Genomic DNA, 18,054 nt, shown 5'->3' with positions numbered 1-18,054 from the left:
TCCCAGCTCAGTTTTATTCACAATTGCGGCGGCTGCGTTATGCATCCTATTGATGTCTTCAATTGGCGGGCTAGGTAAGAAAAAAAACTTGATCAAGTATGTTACTATGTGTGAATCGTTTTTGCTGTAAATCCCCTTTGCTCAACGATCTCAGTGATCAGCTGGTCTGCCTTCTGAACTAAGATTTCAGAGAGATAGATAAAAAAGAAAAAAGAAAAACCGCGCCAAAGGCGCTAGCATGTCCGTTTGAAGAAAAACAAAATGCTACGTATGATGCTCTGCGTAGGTGTCAAGTTCTACCAAATCAGGCCGGGTAACATTTGATGGTTGAGGCGAGAGTCGAGCCTTCTAAACTTCAAAAATAAATAATTTTACTCATCTTGGGGACTAAATACAATGCTACAAAAATAATTCCTTTCAGGGGTAAATGCACGGGAGTAAATGAATGCCAGAGCATGGAGACTGCAGTTCACGCTCTGTTCTAAGAGTACCAGGTGTATAGTTCGTGCGTATGCGTGAAAATACTTTGAATTAACCCTCAACCATAATATATGGAGTGAAATACAATCTTGTGACATACAGAGGGAAAGATATGCGAAGGAAGAAGGGATAACTGTGGGTGGAAGATTGCTAAGTTGGCTGAGCGCCGTATGGTATCAAATTGACCAAGAGTGCACATTACGTCGAGTGTTCCATTCGGAAGGGCATTTGCAAAGTTCCGTGACTATTTGCAGCCCTGGGGAGTAAATGTCGGGGCTAGGGTATTAACATGTGGAGCCTAGGGCAGTAGAAGCTGCGATTACTCTTTATTTTACTTTATTCTTTTTTTTTAGAGTGTACGAGCCCACGTCGAGGTGCGAAACCTTCCCCTTATTGTTGTCTTGGTAGTGGATAAGCAATATGCTTCCTCCAAACACACTGCCTTGTGCAGACACTAACTGTCTTAGTGAATTCCATCATATTAGAGGAGAGAACTCCACCAACCACGTCATTCTGAGGGGAGGCGTTATGCTGCAGACTTGCGGCAGAGACAGCTCTCACCAACCTGGCAACATTTCAGAGTATTTTGCGTCTAGATATCCCCCCTGCAGACGGGAGAAAAATATTCGCGACAATGAGGGTCTTTGAGTGTGGTCTACAATTCATACGAGCTGCTATACGACGCGAAAGGGAGATTTTTAACCTGAAACGTCTCGGGGGATTCTGTGGTCCTTCTTAGTACATGTCTAAATAACAATTAAAACTGTAGAGGACTAGTAGCCTTTCAAGTTGAGATGTCTACTAAACGAATTCCCATTAGGGGTCTACTAGACATCTAGATGCAGACATTCAATGAACACCTAACTCCATAGAGGTCTAGTAGACGTTTACTTTTAGACGTAGTACGAAAGTCTCAACTTGTCCCTTGGTTAGACGTCTCTTATCCCACCATGTGCTACACGGAAATTAAACGAATCTTTTTACGAGTGATGAATCGATTCACTCCGTTCACGCTACTGATTGCACTCACTCTACGTTCATCAATAGTTCACCCTGCTTCGAGCTACAATAGAACTACTTCGTGGCTGATGTTGCTTCTGGTAATTCGTACCCTTTCTACCCTTTCTAAGCTACCCTTTCACGAATCTGCGATCAAATCAAATCAAATCCGTGGATTCAAATCCGCAATACTGTTACTGATATTGCATATCTTGCTGTTACCATTCTAGGTTATATATGCCACTCTGCTGAGTTCCACTGCAGACGGCGTAGACAGGACCACACCTGGACCTACAGAGCGAAAGGAACTTAGCCATTCACTTGTGCAATGGCTCTGGGACCTGCTCCCAGCCTCGGAAAAAAGATTGCTTGCGCTGATACCGTACATCGATAAAAAACAACCTGGCTTCTTCGGGACTCCGCAGTCGGCGGCGATCGTGGCCAGAATTAACATCTTGCTGTTACCATTCTAGGTTTTATATTCCACTCTGCTGAGTACCATTGCAGACGGCGTAGACAGGAACACACATGGACCTATAGAGCGAAAGGAACGTTGCCATTCACTTGTGCACTGGCTCTGTGTCCTGCTCCCAGCCTCGGAAACAAGATTGCTTGCGCTGATATCGTACACCTATAAAAACGAACCTGACTTCTTCGGGACTCTGCAGTCGGCAGCAATCGTGGCCCAAACTAACATCATGCTGTTAAATTCTAGGTTTTATATGCCACTCTGCTGACTGCCACTGCAGACGGCGTAGACAGGAACACACATGGATCTCCAGCGAAATGAACTTTGCCATTCACGTGTGCACTGGTTCTGTGACCTGCTCCCGGCTTCGGAAACAAGTGTGCTTGCGCTGATATTGTACACCGATAAAAACCAACCTGGCTTCTGCCTCAGAGGCAGAGGTAGAGGCAGAGGTAGATTATACGGAGAGGCGAATTGGCGTTATGCGGTCACGCGGTCTGTGCGCCCCGGTTGTTTTGTTTGACTCATTTGCTCGCTTACCGCTTAAACGTGCGTATATAAGATGTCTATTGTGTGTGTGTCTGCCTGTCTCTCTGTTTTGCAACGTGTCTTGAAGTATAACTTCACGACGTCCTGTTTTTAACTTTCCTCTTTTTGCGGTAAAGCTTGTCATGCCTAGCGCTGGAACATGGCAGTGCCAAAGAGAAGTACCGATTACATGCGCACATTGCAAAACCATTGTTCGAGGTTCCGCGTGAAAAGTTCTCGCGAAAATCAGATACCTTTTGCAAGCACTTATGGGCCTTCATCTTGGGTCGCGAATGCACGTTTTGCTAGACGACGGTAGATCGCTGTCGTGCTGACGACGCGCGTTTTACTATAGAGAGTTATTTTGTGTCTTCTTAGAATGCATTTTTACTTAAATTGATTCGGATCGAAATAGCACAAAGTCTGGCTGGCATTGTTTTGTGGACGTCTTTGATTTTAAATGAATACACAGGAGTCAATTTAGCTCTCTTATTTATCTGAGGCGCATTGGTCATATTTGGGGGAATCATCTGTTACCCGTGTGTGTCACATCCATCGGACACCAATCTTGATCAGGTAAAGCACGCACGTGTTATTTCATAGAGACTAATCTCAAATAAAGTACATTTAAGCAGAAATGGGAATGTTAATTACCATCCAAAAGTTGCTAGTTGCGAGTTACGTCATTGAGGTAATTATGTAACGAATTTACCACCAACTTTCAAGTTCCGAATTCAGTGAGAAATGGAGTTTCTTAGTACCATGCCGATTACGAAGTTGCATGCGTAATCAGTTAGTATTTTCACAGTCGGGAGCGGAGGTCCGAATATACTTCGTCAGTTGGGCACAAAGCAAGGATCGGAATTCCAAGTTCTGCAAGTTCCCGCGCACATTTCATAGAACCTTGCCAAATATCGCCCTATCACCTCCCCATTAAAAAATGCACAAGTAGCTCCAAAAAACGAACGTTCTGCTGCGACGTGGCTCTGAAACATGTCGAAAACTTGGTACCGTACATCCAGTACATCGCGCAGCAACGCGGAGTAAAACCAGTCCTCCTCAGGTACCCGTGGACGCGGCTGTAGAGTATGTACCACTGCGCCCATACACCATGTTACAAGCCCATTGGCCTAGACTGTGCGCGCGCTCCGATTGGTCGAGAACGTTTTGAAATCGCATTTTGTAGCGCGCATGTGCGTACAGCGTCTCGGCCGTCTCAGCATAGTTTCGAAATAGCATGGCCGGCATGTCGTCCTCCTGTGTTCGGTGGTGTCAATCGACAGAACAGTTTGCAGAAATATGGTTTATTACGCGGGTTTATTAGTTCGTCCTTGTGAGTCTACGCATGTTGTGCTGTTTCTGGACATAACTGTTATCCCACGAACAATTTGTCAACTGCGGTACCGGAATGCTTAATTAGCTGGAGCGTGAATAAAAAGTTCGAGCGCGTTGGATTTCGAGGACTGTCCACAAAGACAGGATTACGTGCCACACAAGCGCTTTTCGCTTCGCTATAATGGATAGCGAAGGGATGGATATATGGATGGATAGGGAGACGAATGATGGAAGAATGGATAGCGCAGGCAGCGAAAGATGATGATCATCATGAAATGGTACGCACTCATGAGACTGGCTGGGTATTCGGAGTTGAACGGGGTGTGTTCGTTCTGCTTCATGTTCGAACTTTGTCCCAGTGTGTCAGCAACGCAGTGGGCTTTGTACGCGCAGTGCACCAATGTATCAGATCTTTGAATTACTGCTTTGTATCAAATAAATGTTTATTTTACCCCAAAATCGCTTTAGTTATTTTGAATACCGAATAACGGCGGCAGGCCTGAAATCCAGTAGAAGTCGATGGTAGCCAGGACCGACCGAAAAGCCAGCCAGACATGGAGGCTCCTGATTGGCCGACTGGTTTTGCATAATATCCACCACGTCGCAATTTCATTGGCGGTGTGCCCAGTGCTGTGTGAATTATTTCAAACTATGGGCTCTATGGGGAGCTGTTGGAGCCTGGCAAAACTCCGGCGCCGCGCACGTGGCAAGGTCACTGCCATCCAGCAGCGAAATAAAAAGAAAGGAGCCCGCGTTCTGCCTGCTTGAACGAGAAGCAAAATATAAATAATGTCTACAATTGCTCATGATACTTTAGGGAAGTTACATCAAAAAGTGACTATCGCTACAGTCAAGTGATTATAATAAGAGGTCCGCTGCAAAAATAATAAAAAATAAAGGCAAGAGTGAGAATTGTTGTAAACTGCGTCGACGGATGCACAGATCGGGAGAGGAAAAGAAAAACTGTTTGACGAACTGTAAATTGGTGGTCTTCCGGGTTCCGCACAGCAAACGTGCAACCAGCGAATTATAGCGCTGTCAGCAGAATGTGTTTCACGGGCTTTTAGATTTCCAATACATGGGCCCTATTGAGATATTAACAGGTGAAGCCTGCTTTATGTTTTGTCTCGAATTCTTGCGCATGGTACGACCAGCTAGCCTGCATCCACCTATTGTTTCCATTGGCACATTTGCCTCCACCATGCGCAAGGACACTAATCTAGGCGATAAACCAAGACTTGACGTGGCGTCACACTGCACACTCTCGTTTGTTTAATTATCGCGGTGCCCGTTCAGTAGGGTGGTTAGATGGATTGCAAGTGATCTAGCAGATTGGGACGTTTTACCTCCCGATACTGCTGCCGTCCTCGGCCGTGATCGAACCCACGAGCTTGAACTCAGCAAGCCAACACATCACATAAAGACGAGGGCTGCGATCTCCTAGAACCTTCCTGTAAGCAGCTGGCGCTGTGAAAGCATACACCTGTTGAAACCAGCGGCCAGTATCTGTTACGAAGAAGCAGAAGGAAGCAGCGCGAGCTAATGCGAGGACGTGCAGAAGTTCCAACAGTCAAGTCGTCGTTCAGTCATGCATGGACCTCACCGGACGTAGTTTCTTGTGCTGACACAATCCCGCTTCACGTTGCACCTTCTGGAAGGTGAGTGTTACGTTAAGAGCTTTGTCTGCATGATGCTATATCTGTCAAGATACGCGCATCTCATGCGCGGTTTAAAGCACAGTATATAGCGTTCGCAGTTTCGGGGATGTTGGTAACTCCCAAGCTGAAGCCGAGGCGCACTTTATGCGATAATTTTCCTTTCTTCGAACTATGAGTAAACAAAAGCACACGGTTAAGGCAGGGGTATCCGTGATATAGATCGAATCTCCGAATGGGAAGACCTAACACTGTAGTAAATTTTATGCCTGTAACACCAGCACCGACACTTGTGGTAGACTGTTAATGTAATATGTGTAGCAGTGGATGCTCTGTAAGATTCATTCCATGGTATACGATATTGTCGAATGCCTTCTTATATTCAGTGTTGCGACTATAATTTCGATACATTTTCAAATACAATAGTTTTAATTTTCCGTAGGTGTGCAACATCAACCGCGGGGGTCTACAGCTGAACAGCAGCGGCGGACACTGTCGACCCCTCGTAGATGAACAGGTGGAGCTGTGTACCCGATCATTGAGAAAATAAAGTAGCTTTTCTGTTCGGTCCGGACAATCCTCACTGGCCCGTAACGCGTGCGTTTTGCGAAGGCCAGGCACTCGAGTCACCTCGCTCCGTGTTATTCTTTCACAGCTGTGGTTTTGAGATCACGTTATCAGTGCTGTTTTCAGGGAATATCCCGAGATGGAATGTTTTAGCGTAACGGAATTCAAGTGAAGCGATTACGTCGTGGCTACTAATTTTGCTATTCTTAGTAGAAAGCCTAACTCTGACCACGACGGAGGCAACCACTCGGGAAGTTTTCGTTGATACTACGACGGCGATTACTACGACCACGGTGCCAGCTAAGACTACCCACACCACGGCGACTACTACCACGACTACAACCACTACGACAACGACAACAACCACGACTACTACTACTAGCACCACCTTGAAACCACGTAAGTGGTTTATATTGTGAATCCTTGATATTGACGATTATCGCTGCAGAAGTGTTGTTTCTACGTTGTGAACTCTGTTCACTGCGTCACTGCTAATCCATAATGTTCTTTCATGCCCAGCTTTGCCTCATACGTTTCTTGCTTGCGTCAGTTCAGTCGTTCAGGCAATATTTCACCCACTGGACGATGTGTGTTACTTCATGTTCTTCACCGCCCAAGACATCAATCAACTAAAAAACAAGAATCTCGGTCTTGCGAGAAGCAAAATTGGTATCGACATACCGAGCTCGTAAGTGAAGTAGTTCTATCTCTGAAAACGAGTATGCGTCAAAATTAGTGTACTGAGAAGCGCGTGTCCTGGTGCATTGGTGGACGTGTTGGTGGACTCTGTTTCAGAAAAGCCAACGCTAATCAGGGCAAACTTGAAAATTCCATCGCAGCGTACTGGCCAAAGATCAGAGACTTCGCTGTCCTGGACATGGAACTCCGTCCAAGTGTTTCAGCTTATGTCGGTCATGTCGAAGCCTTTCTAACAGTAAGCCAGGAGTTTCGTCTTAAACGTTTCTGTCGAAAAATTGTGTTGTGAGGTAGGGAGAGCTGACGCCGACGCTGCTGGGATAAGCCCGTTGTAGTTATGTTCATCAGATTAGAGTGTCACCTTGTAGTCTAGGGCGGATTGAGATAAGGGGGGATCTGAACGTTCCGACACCCCTCTCTTCCTGTCGTTACATAGCTTCAATTGTCCTTGACCATGTAGCAGCATATGCTATCCACGACAGGACCCACACCCCCACCCTCAGAAAAATCCTGGATCCGCCCCTGCTTGTAGTACCTATGTCTTTTCCCAGCGTGCCCTTATTGTGTCCATGACCGTGAAAACGGTTTCATCGCGGCAGTTGATTCGTGCAGGAAAGTTATCATCGAAACGTAACACATCACATGGAACATGTAATAAACATAGTCCGGTGAACTGTTGTCAGCATGTAGGCCCTTTAATGTCCTATTGGGAATATTAGGGGGCGTCAAAAGGGGCGTTCTAGTATCCGCCGCGTGATAGTCGACAATCCCTTACTTGATTCCTTTGTGACGGATCTCTGAAGCTGATACATTGGTGATTTTGCCACAGGATGCAATTTTATGCGCAGCGTGCCGAAGAAGCCAACATTACAGAAACCTAACCATTCGCATACCACTCGCTTATTTCAATCGCCAACTGAGTTGAGTGTCCTGCGCGTGCGTTGTCGAAATTGCCACCAATACCAACAATGACAACGTTCTAGTGATAGGCGTTGATTGAATTCTTTCAGGAAACAGACAGACTTATAAATATCCATATGAGAGCAGAACCAACGCCTAGGAGGAACTTTGGCTACGTGCTTCTAGGTGTGGCCATACTCCGGGGAAGCCAACAACCAAGCACCCTCATGGCTAACTTCAATCAACTTGTACAGTGAGTAGACCATATGTGTCCGACGTGAGGGTCCTATACGAATATCTTAGCGGCAGGCTTCGAAAGGATGGAAATGTTGCGCTGATTACACTTGCACACACTTGATGGTTCAACGAAACCGCGTTCAAGTCATACGTACCAACACTCACATAAGCATACTGTTTCTACCTGGTCGTTGTCCCGAAAGAGCCGCGGGTAAACTCAGTTGCCCGTATTCACCAAGCCACTTAAACCGTTGTTTAATGATGTCTAGTTTAAATCGATCACGTAGTCTCTCCGGCTCTGAAGCTGAAACGCACGCGCACTATACACATTGTCACGAGCTGATTGAGGGGAGGGAGAAAGTAGCTCACAATTTGCTCCATTTTGCACGCAGCATCTGCAGATCGTTAAATGTATCAACCAGAACCAGCAACGGCAGCACAGCAAACACTATTGTTGATGATGCATAACAGATGCACTAGGTGTTGTATTTAAGGAACCACGCATAATCAGCGCCGCTTTTGTTGCTGGAGGTAACTGCTCTTTGTGCGCGACCTCCTGTCAGCTTTGGATCGGAAAGCGACTTATGTGTTGCTGCCAATGTTGACATCACTAACGTGGACGATATCGGTTCTAAATTTGCAGAGCGGATTTCAAATTCCGCTCCATACCGATAGTTAACTTTTTTTGGCGGGGGGTTTATTGCCTCACTTACTTCGCTCACGGGTCTATCACAACGTTCTTTTTCCGTAATTTCTGCAATTTCGACTTGAAAAGTAGGCAACAGTATCTAGCAAAAACTATTTTGGTTTTTTTCTCGAAATGCTCAGTTACAGCTGCTCCGTGCTAGACCGGCTTTAAACTACCCCCCCTCCCCCTTAGTTTAAATCAGTCCTATGCGAATACATGAGAGTTCGACCATTACTAGACCGCCGGGTTCACGCCGTGTGAACGGCGAAAAAAAATGACATTGAGGGCAGGTATTCATTGGAGTGCAACAACATCCGCCTTACGAACGCTTCTAGTCTACATGTAAGTCTAAACTTACCTGTAATTCGCCAAAAAATTTCCGGCGAAGCGTAGATTAGGCCTCTGCACTGTGCACACACTCTATGGAGGCCGCCAAGGGCCTCACGGCAGTCGGCTTAGAACAGCAGGGTGGTGATTGGTGGTTCGCGGACGAAGTTCTCAGACGTCTGCGTGTCATCAGACGCCAGACAATGATTGGTTTTGCCACTGAAATGGCGTGCTCACCCTGCGGTTTCCTAGTATCTGGTACCATCTCCACCACCACACACTAACAGCTGCGACTTCGCCCCAATTTCCAGCTACCGATAATTTTTACTATGTATCCTAACGTATGCATTGCATTGTCGTGGTCATCACGTGCGTCCAGGTTCGTACTGTGCGTGTGTGGACGGTGCGAACAAGCATTACTGTTCGGTTGCCGCTATTCAATGGAATAGGCTCCCTAGTGCGCCGAAATGAATGTCTCGTAAGTCTTGCGCCGATGTCTACCAGCTAGAGAATCTGCGGTATGGTATAGCTTCTGGCTGCTTCTCATGATAGAATTTTCTGTTTACAGAGTAATTAAGCCAGACGCATTGGTGTACCGAACGACTCTCAATCGTAATATAACGGACCCAAACGTATGCAGGGCTACAGGACCGTCACCCTGGCAGGGACCTGGCATGCCGTCTATGCAGTCATCATTCGTAAGCAAAGTTGTCTACTGTTTGGAAACGGGACAATCCGTCGCGTGGGTACTATTACACGATGGAAATAGTGCCACTCGCAATATGACATTGGCGCGGTTTCACCAACGCTGCTTAGCTTCGAACTAAGGTCAAGGGTAGCTAAAAACTAAAATTAACACTTTAATTACTTTTAGCAACATTAGTCAGATATGTGCTGAGTGTTTTAGTGACTACTCTTGATGAAGTGAAGTTGAAGGTTACAATCAAGTTCAGTGACTGCTGATCTCAGTTGAAATGTTAATCTGTTGTTAATAAATGTTAACAACTGTTTCTATGAGTGAGCCGTGCACAGCTGGACAGAACAGTTGAGCCAGAGATTTCCCTACACCCCCCTCAGGGGGGGGGGGGGTTTACACCCTCCCTGCATTTTTGGACCCCCCCCCCTGAAATTCCTCAGGTCACACCACCCAACTCGGCCACCAACACATTCTAGTAGTAAGTCCGGCGCAGCGAATTACATCCTGTACTATCAAACTTGGTCTGTAGGACCACAGTGATGCAGATGATCCTACCATGCATTTGTCCAAATTCATCTGAAAATCACTGTTCCATTCATATAGTACGCGCATAAGGGGGAAAATGCGTTCGGGCATGCAAACTCAATGTGGATCACAAGGAATCATTTGCGCCCAACTCAATCAAGCGAGGTCTTCACCGTTCGTTGCTAGGTATTCATTGAGTTTCGTGAGCCAAGGTGAAAGTCTTTTTTCTTTGTCGGTCGCGCAATTATGTATCTTAATGTTGAAATGCCGCACATAATGAATCTGTATTCTACTGTACTGTGTTGTAACGTATTAACATGTACAAATAAAACGGGAAAGCTCCGCAGATATGTCACCATTGTGCCACGATTATTTCCGTGTCTAAGAAAAATTTCGTAAGTGGAACCTTCACCAAGCATACCCCCTTGAAAGCTCGGCACCCCGTCAGCAGTGAATTTCGGTGGAAATCACTGGTTGTGACGAGCAGGTTAGCACGCGTCGTGGCCCAACTTCACAGGTAACTGTGCCGACATGCGTCTGGAAGGTCTGCAGGAAAAGCGGAGAGAGCACATCCGCCAGAAGATTCCCACGGCCTCAACTATACAAGCCAACCAGCCATGCCATTTGGTCTTTCGGCAAAGATCGAGGCGCGTTCCAAGCTCGACAGATGTCGTCGATAAGATGCCTGGCTACGCACGCTCGCTAGATTTTGCCCCATCATTCCCAACTGTGGTCAGCTTACTGCAAAAGAAGGGCAAATGCCACGAGTTTTGCTGAATGAGGTGTTCATACGCTCTTAGCTAAGCAAGATGTGTGCTCACCCCATGCATATAAGTGCTGATGTTGAAGCCATTACTGTTCTTGCAGGTTGAGTCGTTGTCATTCAGGCATGTGACTGGGTTCCATCCGCTGCCTTTGAAAACAGCGGAATTGCTCTCTTTTAGCGCTGCAGCCCTCATAACTGCCTACACGGATCCTTATACACCACTCACAGCTCCATGCCGGAGTGTCACCCAGGCGAATCCAAAAGAATTGGTAAGCCGAGATTGACTGTCATGGTTTGGACAGTGAACGTTATAGGGGTAAGGAAAAAGGACCTCGAGAAAAGGTGGCAAGAACGATACACAGAATACAGAATCCTCACTTCGGTTGTGACGTTTTTGTTCCGTGTCACTTGGTCTTTTGGCCCTTAATCGTTATCCCATTCAGTCTGCGCCCTACATCGCCTTCTAAGGGAAAGGAGACACATTCCCCAGTGGCCAAAAGGATAGCGTCACCAGTCAGGCTTTTAGTGACAGGTGTCCGCGTTGAAAATGAGGAATACTAGATGCAGCATTGTTCTGTGGCGAAACGAGAAGCCCCCAACGTCTGCCGGAAAAAAGCAGTTTCGGAAACAGACAGCGAATGACACACTCCGAATGACACACGTGAACTTCGTGTTGGCCAATGCGGGCTCTCGCCACACTCTCGGTGCGAATGTGACTACAACGCACTGCCCGGTTGTATCGAGGCTGGGTGAAAAAAGTGTTATGCCTGCCCGGATTCTGGCAAAAAAGAGAAAGAAAATGGCGAGGAAATGACTTGGCGAGTTCTCCATTAGTATATTGCGGCGAAAACTGGAAGCAGACGAGACAAGCGTCTTGGCTGTTCTCCCGTTAGCGTGCCCTACTTCACGTCCTGAGGTCCTCAGCTGCAGAGGGAGCCGAACATTACCATATTGTTCGCATAAAATTAGTGATTAGTGATTTTTTATGTAAGGGTTGTCTGCATGTAGTGTGGTGACATGTTGCACGTACCACACTGTTGGATAGCGGGTAATTTCGACCAGCTGGGGTTCATTTGACGTGCTTCGTAAATCTCCGACAGACGGTGCTGAAATCAATGTTTACCTCTTCCACATTGCTACAGTCCTCGGTCGACTTTCCACACGTTACCGATTCAGCTACCGAGGACGGCTATCTTTCTCGTGCACACGTTTCGTGATGGAATAGTCTTTTTAAGTGTGACGTGAAAGGCGTTTTCACTGTCACAATCATGTTTCGAACATCATGGGCTATGTTCTCAGAGATCCGGCAGAGAAATTTAGTTGGAAGGTTGGGTTGGTTCGTGAGCGATTCCAGTAGTGTATGCGTGTTCTAAAAACGCTAAATGATAATGTATGCCATTTGATCTGTTTTGCACTGTTCTGCACTAGTTTTGTAGTAATGCTGGCTTTTACCTTGAGTCCTTATTTTCAGGTGTGCCAAAATGGACGATATCATGATATAGTGACCAACCGTAATATGTACCTTGAAACCGACACCATCCGATTCGACGAATGGGGCGGTACGTTTGACAGCACTATCATAGTAGCGTACGACTCGGATTGCACTATGTCGACAAAGGTATGTATACCATCGCGAAGGTCCTCCGAAGGACAGCCAATGCGTGTACATATAACTGTATAAGTGTATATTTTATATTTATATTATAAAAGTGCATATGAGTGTATATAAAAGTGTATATTTTATATTCCCTTATTCTCTCTAAACACTGTATCTTTTTACATTTCTGGTGATTCGCTTATACAGGGTGCCCTAGGTAAATGCGAACATCACTTTTTCCGAGGTGCCATATAGCATATGCTGAACGGTGCTCCTTAGAAGGGCATTAGTAAACTCCTAAGGCAATGTCTTAATTTACTTTCAATAATTATCTTTTAATTATTATTATTATTCTTTTCAGAAAAAGAAATCCGTTCGGTAGATCATCCGCACAAAAATCGTGATAGCGCATTGCGCATCTCGGAGACGCGTCTTTCCTTCACTCCCAGAGTGAGAGAGGGAAAGACTACGCATTCGGCTCTTGCGTGCTGGAAGAACATTAACAGAAAACAGAAAATGCAACCCAACATAAGGGCAGTTTCGATGTCATAGGGTGCATTTGTTTTGTTTCTGCAAGTTAGAGCTCAACTTGGACGCATGAGACAGCACTGCGCTCATTCACCCTCTCACACTGGGGGTGATGGAAGACGCGTCTCCGAAGATGCGCGATGAACAAAATGAAGAAGAAATCGTGTTTCTTCACGATTTTTTTTTTTTTGCGAACGATCTATCAAATGTTTTTTTTTAACTGCTCTGGTATCAGGTGACCGAAGGCACCAGGTGCTCTCATTCGGACAACTTCGAAGCTGCGCTCTGATTTCGAGTTTGCTAGTGCCCTCCTAAGGAGTACCCTTCAGCATATACTATATTTCAATTGATTTGATCTCGGAAAAAGTGATATACATATATTTTTAAAAATATGTTAGGTGCGGCACCCCGTATTCAGTGTGTATCACAAGCCTCTGTGGCGCAAGTTCCAAACGATAGTTTCTAATTGTGTATTCTACAGAAGCGCCGTGTCAAATGGCGTATTTCATAAAACGCAACATCTCAGGAGTGTGCTCCACAGCGGTGCTCCACAGCTTTTTGCCTGAAAAAGGGTATTCATTTGCAGACACTCTATGAAGGGCGTAGAAAATTTTCTGTGCTCTTCGTGTGACTGCCACGCTGCCCTTGCGTGTCGGTATATCTCGGGCAATTATCCGGGATAGGCTTGACTACTTAATGAAATAAATGAGTGGATCGATGAAAGAGGTTAGCCTATGGGTCACGCAGACGGGCCTTCCGACAGGTGGCTACGAAGGACCCTGCTCGCTCTCGCTGTACGCGCCCTCGTGGCCCCATCTGCAAAGAGCACAGCGTATAACCCGGGACTACCTGCGAAATTAAAGCAGTACGCTGAAAATTCGAGAGAAAGGAAAATGTGCGCGTGCTGTTGCATCATGCTGCGCACTTATCATAATGTTGATAATCAGCTAACAACAAACGAGCGTGTAGTTGTGCAGGGGTTCCACTCAGCAGTTGGCAGTAACGTTTTCGCTTTTAGTGCATGGTAAAGGTAGCGCCTCAACGTACACGAAGAAAATGCCGCTCGACGATTCTCCTGTTGTGGCACGTTACAAGAAGGGTGCGAACTTTTCGCTACAGCATTCTGAGCTACTTGGTTGTCTTGGATTTCATTACACACTCCGTCCCACGCTGCTCGTAGTGAATGAGTGGAACTTGTGTGCGCACGTACACGTCCTTTGTATTCTTTTCGGGGAATAAGTTTCGCACGTAGTGGCAGTGACACGCGGATATTTAATACAATATATCAATTTAAGTGGAAAAGTTAAACACTGTGGTACATGCTCTGTACGTCATGTAATTAGCTTCTAGCTTGTTTTTAGCATGTAATTAGCATGTAATAGCATTAGCATGTAATTAGCTTCTAGCTGCGGCATTTTCGAAAACATAGCGATACATGCTATCACGTTCAGAGTGTTTGAAATTGTCGAGTATCTGATACCTAAAAAGGTGTGTGACACCAAGAACTGCGCCTGTTATAATGCGTCTGTATTCGTAATGTTACGTTCCAAACATCATGCAAAAGGGATCAAACAGCGAAAGCAACCGAAAACGAAGTGAAACTGCGCGAGACTTCGCGGCTCGTGATGCCGCTACAGGCCATCCACCGGCCCAGTTGCTTTCCCACACACGATATGGATAGGCCAGCGATCCTCGTCGGCGAAATTCCGCTGGGCACGCCGTGCCATGCATAATACCCCGTGAAGTTTCAAATTAAAAGAGAACACTGGTCCAAGATCTCTACTTGAAAGAAATTTACATTAATACAAATGCGATTTCGTCTGTTTCGGCGTTTGTCTGTTTTCTTAGTGCGGGCCGCTATCATCGCTGCAATCTTGCCAACCCGGAAGCGGCAGTGCGAGCAACGAGAAGGCGAGGGCGAAACGGAGCCACTGCGCTTGCGCCAACCCTTCTCGTATCTTTGAGTGTGTAATGATCCCGTCGAGTGTGTAAAGTGTCTGCGTTGTTGATCTCTGTCGCCGAGACTCGCTGTATCCATACCTGGGGGATATCACAATCGCTGCCTAATCATGATTGCGCGCGATGTGGATCCTGCATCAGTACGTTTTGGGTATTAGTCGACGAGGTGCAAGGTTCTGCCTTCCACAGAGACACGTGTGTCGAAGCAGAAGAGCATCTCGCAGCCCCACAAAAATCGTTCCGCGCGCAGCGAGCGTCAGCGCATACATGTAAACAATGTAACGTCACCGGGTGTCATTCCGTGACTACGCGATTCCATAGATTAAATAGGCCGGTATATAGCACACCAGTCCATCTAGATCACCACAGTTGCCCGCCAGCCGCGTAGCGTCGTCGTCTTCGCGGCGACTTTTAAATTTTTCGCGCGCGCTATCGATAAACCTGGTTTCATCACTGACCTGTGCCTCGACGACATCTCCTGTACGATCCCACAGTTTGGTGACACAACCTTCGAATGGCCGCACTGTTACCGTCGTACTTTGGTAGCGTTTGCTGAATTGTGTCCACAAGCCTAAACCATTTTCTCACTGCCTTCGAAAGAGGGAGAACGGGAGAACAAACTTTGGAACTTCCTGTCTACGACTTCATCGGTGTTCCTATGTGTTCTTCTACGATATACGCCTATGTGGCTTTTTGTGTTCCTATGTTTGACATACTACACCACAAACTTAGGTTCCACCTGTTAGGTTCAAAATACAAGACACGCTGCTGGAAAGCAAAAGTCTCGTTCAAAACTGTAATAGTATAGTCTTTCAAAATTTGTTCCTGGGAAGCCAACCGAAGCCGTGTTGTCCGAGCTTCGAAAGCAAATATTAAGTTACGAAATTAGGGGGGAAATGCAGGTGCTCTACCTCTGCACATACAGGAACCGCTTAAGGAAGTTACTTATAAATAAGTTACTTATAGATAGTGCAAAAAAACACATAAAAGTTGCACTTGAGCAGTATAGCTGTCTGGCTTTGACCGAATAGCGTCTCTATACCCTGCTGCGTCCCTATATATAAGGTATAGATTGAGAAGTTACCCGTCAAAAAGAACTGGTTACAAGTTTCCGTGTGTGAAATGAAACTAAGTTAATGACGAAGTTGTTCAGCATGAAATGAATTCGCAGTTACTGAGTTACTTCCAAGTTATTTCCAAGTTACTTCGGACACAAAATAACATTGCGCAGGTGCAGACGTTGTGTTGCCTGCGGAGGAGTGCAACACGTTATGCCCAACACACAACAATAGACAACACACACAACACACACACACACACACACACACACACACACACACACACACACACACACACACACACAATACACAACAATAGACCTCTCCCTGTTTGTAAACAAATGACGTCGTAGTCTTCGACAGCGCCAAAATTCGGCAGAATTCAACCACGCTCGAAGCTAAAGGTGAACGAGGTCAGGCCCGAAAGCCACGGTCTTGAGGGAACTACGACATGGTCCCTTGAAGGGATGCGACGCTCGGGCGTACTTTTCTTTCAGTGGGACACAGCGAACAAGTGTCCGTTCGTGGAACCTAGCCCGCCTTCCAATTTGTTTCGGTTTGATTTTGTCTACCAATGTCATGATGGCGTTTTTCTTAGAGGTCTATCCGAGCGCTTTGCATCTTACCCAAGGTGGGCGCACAATGGTTCAGCTTCATTTCAATGACAGCGGTTCTTACTTCCTGAATAAAATGTAATTGATTGAATATCACGTTTTATGGCAAAAAAACAAAACGCAATAGAGGAACCGGAGAGAAAGCAAGAAAATATGTGGACGTGAGTGTAAAACGAGTTAAGGTAACTGAGAACTAGCTTAGTTACCTGAAAAAAGAACCAGTTCCTCTGAAAGTTACCACGGCGGAAAAGTACCGAGGGAAGTTACAAGCTACCAAAAAAACGAACATAGTTACAGTAACGAGTTACTTGTAACGCGTTACTTCAAACTCTGCTATAAGGCGAAGACTGTTTTGATTGCTTCAGATAACGGGCATACCTCCCTTCTATTCGGAATATTTGTCCTTCCAGAATTACAAGCACTAAAGTGGGAGGTGGGTGCCTGTGAATCGATGGTGTTGTGGCAAGACAAGGGAAAAGAAGGGTTCTTGAAGGGACAAGTTGTGTGTGTGTGTGTGTCCCTTGTCCCTCGTCTCGAGGTTTCGTTAACATGAATGGATGTCGGTTGGCGAAAAGTCCGGATATAAACTGTGGACGCGGAATTGTTCCGACTCTGAAAGAGTATTCTTCGGAGACGTAGTTTGTATAAACTCACTCATTCCCTCAAATATGAGGAAGCAAATTACGAGGAAGCATTACAACCTGCTGACAACATATTTCTTCTCTTGACAGATGTGTCTTTCTTTCAATACCTATGGCTTCACGGGCGGCTACGTCATCTTTGACGTCCACTTCCACTACCTGTGTTCAGCACCGCCAGCATTCGTAGATTCCAAGGGTGACTTTGGCGTTGTGAAGTGGGCAAAACTTAATATGCACAAGAACTACGCCGGGTTACATTGCGAGAACCTCTGCTGATAAGCTCATGGGCAAAGAATGCGATTATCATTTGGATGCGGAGTATTGTTTACATGGCCGTGAAGCAATCTGATGTGATACGATGCAATATATGATGTTCCATCCATGACTCCTGCCAGCAGTATTCCTGCCGCGTTAGACAGCGTAGGGGCTGTGTTATGCTGCCTCGCGTGATGGCTAAGGCAAAGTCTTAAGCGAAACCTGGAAAACTCAAGTCCATAAGTATGAACTCTAATATAAAGCTATGAGCAGTGTCTCCTTTGCATTTGCGTTATGAGTACGGCCAGGCGGATATCCTCTCGTAGACAGTACGTATATTGCAATACCGTAGGGCAAAGGCCGTTCTATCCTAAAAATCGTGAACCCCAATTTTGCTATGGAAATGAATGAGCCAGGGAATGAATGGACCATGGTAGGTTTCACTTTATATCCTGGTGGGGTTAAAACATCCAAAATTAATTCGAATAGAGAATCCCGTATTGGATGTGATTCGCTTCGGTATTCAAAAGAAG

At 46.0% G+C, this 18,054-nt stretch overlaps 1 protein-coding gene across 5 annotated transcripts; it reads left to right on the top strand.

The window, feature by feature from the left end:
* Positions 1-4,979: 4,979 nt before the first annotated feature.
* Positions 4,980-17,651, top strand: LOC135374482 (uncharacterized). 5 transcript variants are annotated; one of them, XM_064607443.1, is made up of 10 exons: positions 4,985-5,469; positions 5,909-5,983; positions 6,247-6,432; positions 6,553-6,721; positions 6,829-6,967; positions 7,740-7,882; positions 9,450-9,579; positions 10,971-11,138; positions 12,341-12,487; positions 17,357-17,651. In XM_064607443.1, the coding sequence occupies exons 4-10, from the start codon at positions 6,633-6,635 to the stop codon at positions 17,540-17,542; spliced, it is 1,002 nt and encodes a 333-aa protein (XP_064463513.1). In that variant the 5' UTR covers positions 4,985-5,469; positions 5,909-5,983; positions 6,247-6,432; positions 6,553-6,632; the 3' UTR covers positions 17,543-17,651. The 5 variants fall into 5 exon arrangements, with proteins under 5 accessions (XP_064463515.1, XP_064463514.1, XP_064463513.1 ...); XM_064607445.1 differs by having other exon boundaries at positions 4,980-5,469; positions 5,909-6,432; positions 9,522-9,579; XM_064607444.1 differs by having other exon boundaries at positions 4,984-5,469; positions 5,909-6,432; positions 6,584-6,721.
* Positions 17,652-18,054: the final 403 nt, after the last annotated feature.

The sequence above is a fragment of the Ornithodoros turicata genome, unplaced genomic scaffold (assembly GCF_037126465.1).
Source record: "Ornithodoros turicata isolate Travis unplaced genomic scaffold, ASM3712646v1 Chromosome65, whole genome shotgun sequence".
NCBI classification, from domain to species: Eukaryota; Metazoa; Arthropoda; class Arachnida; order Ixodida; family Argasidae; genus Ornithodoros; species Ornithodoros turicata.
The sequence above is the reverse complement of the archived record's forward strand: the minus strand, read 5'-3'. Positions and strand labels throughout refer to the sequence as shown.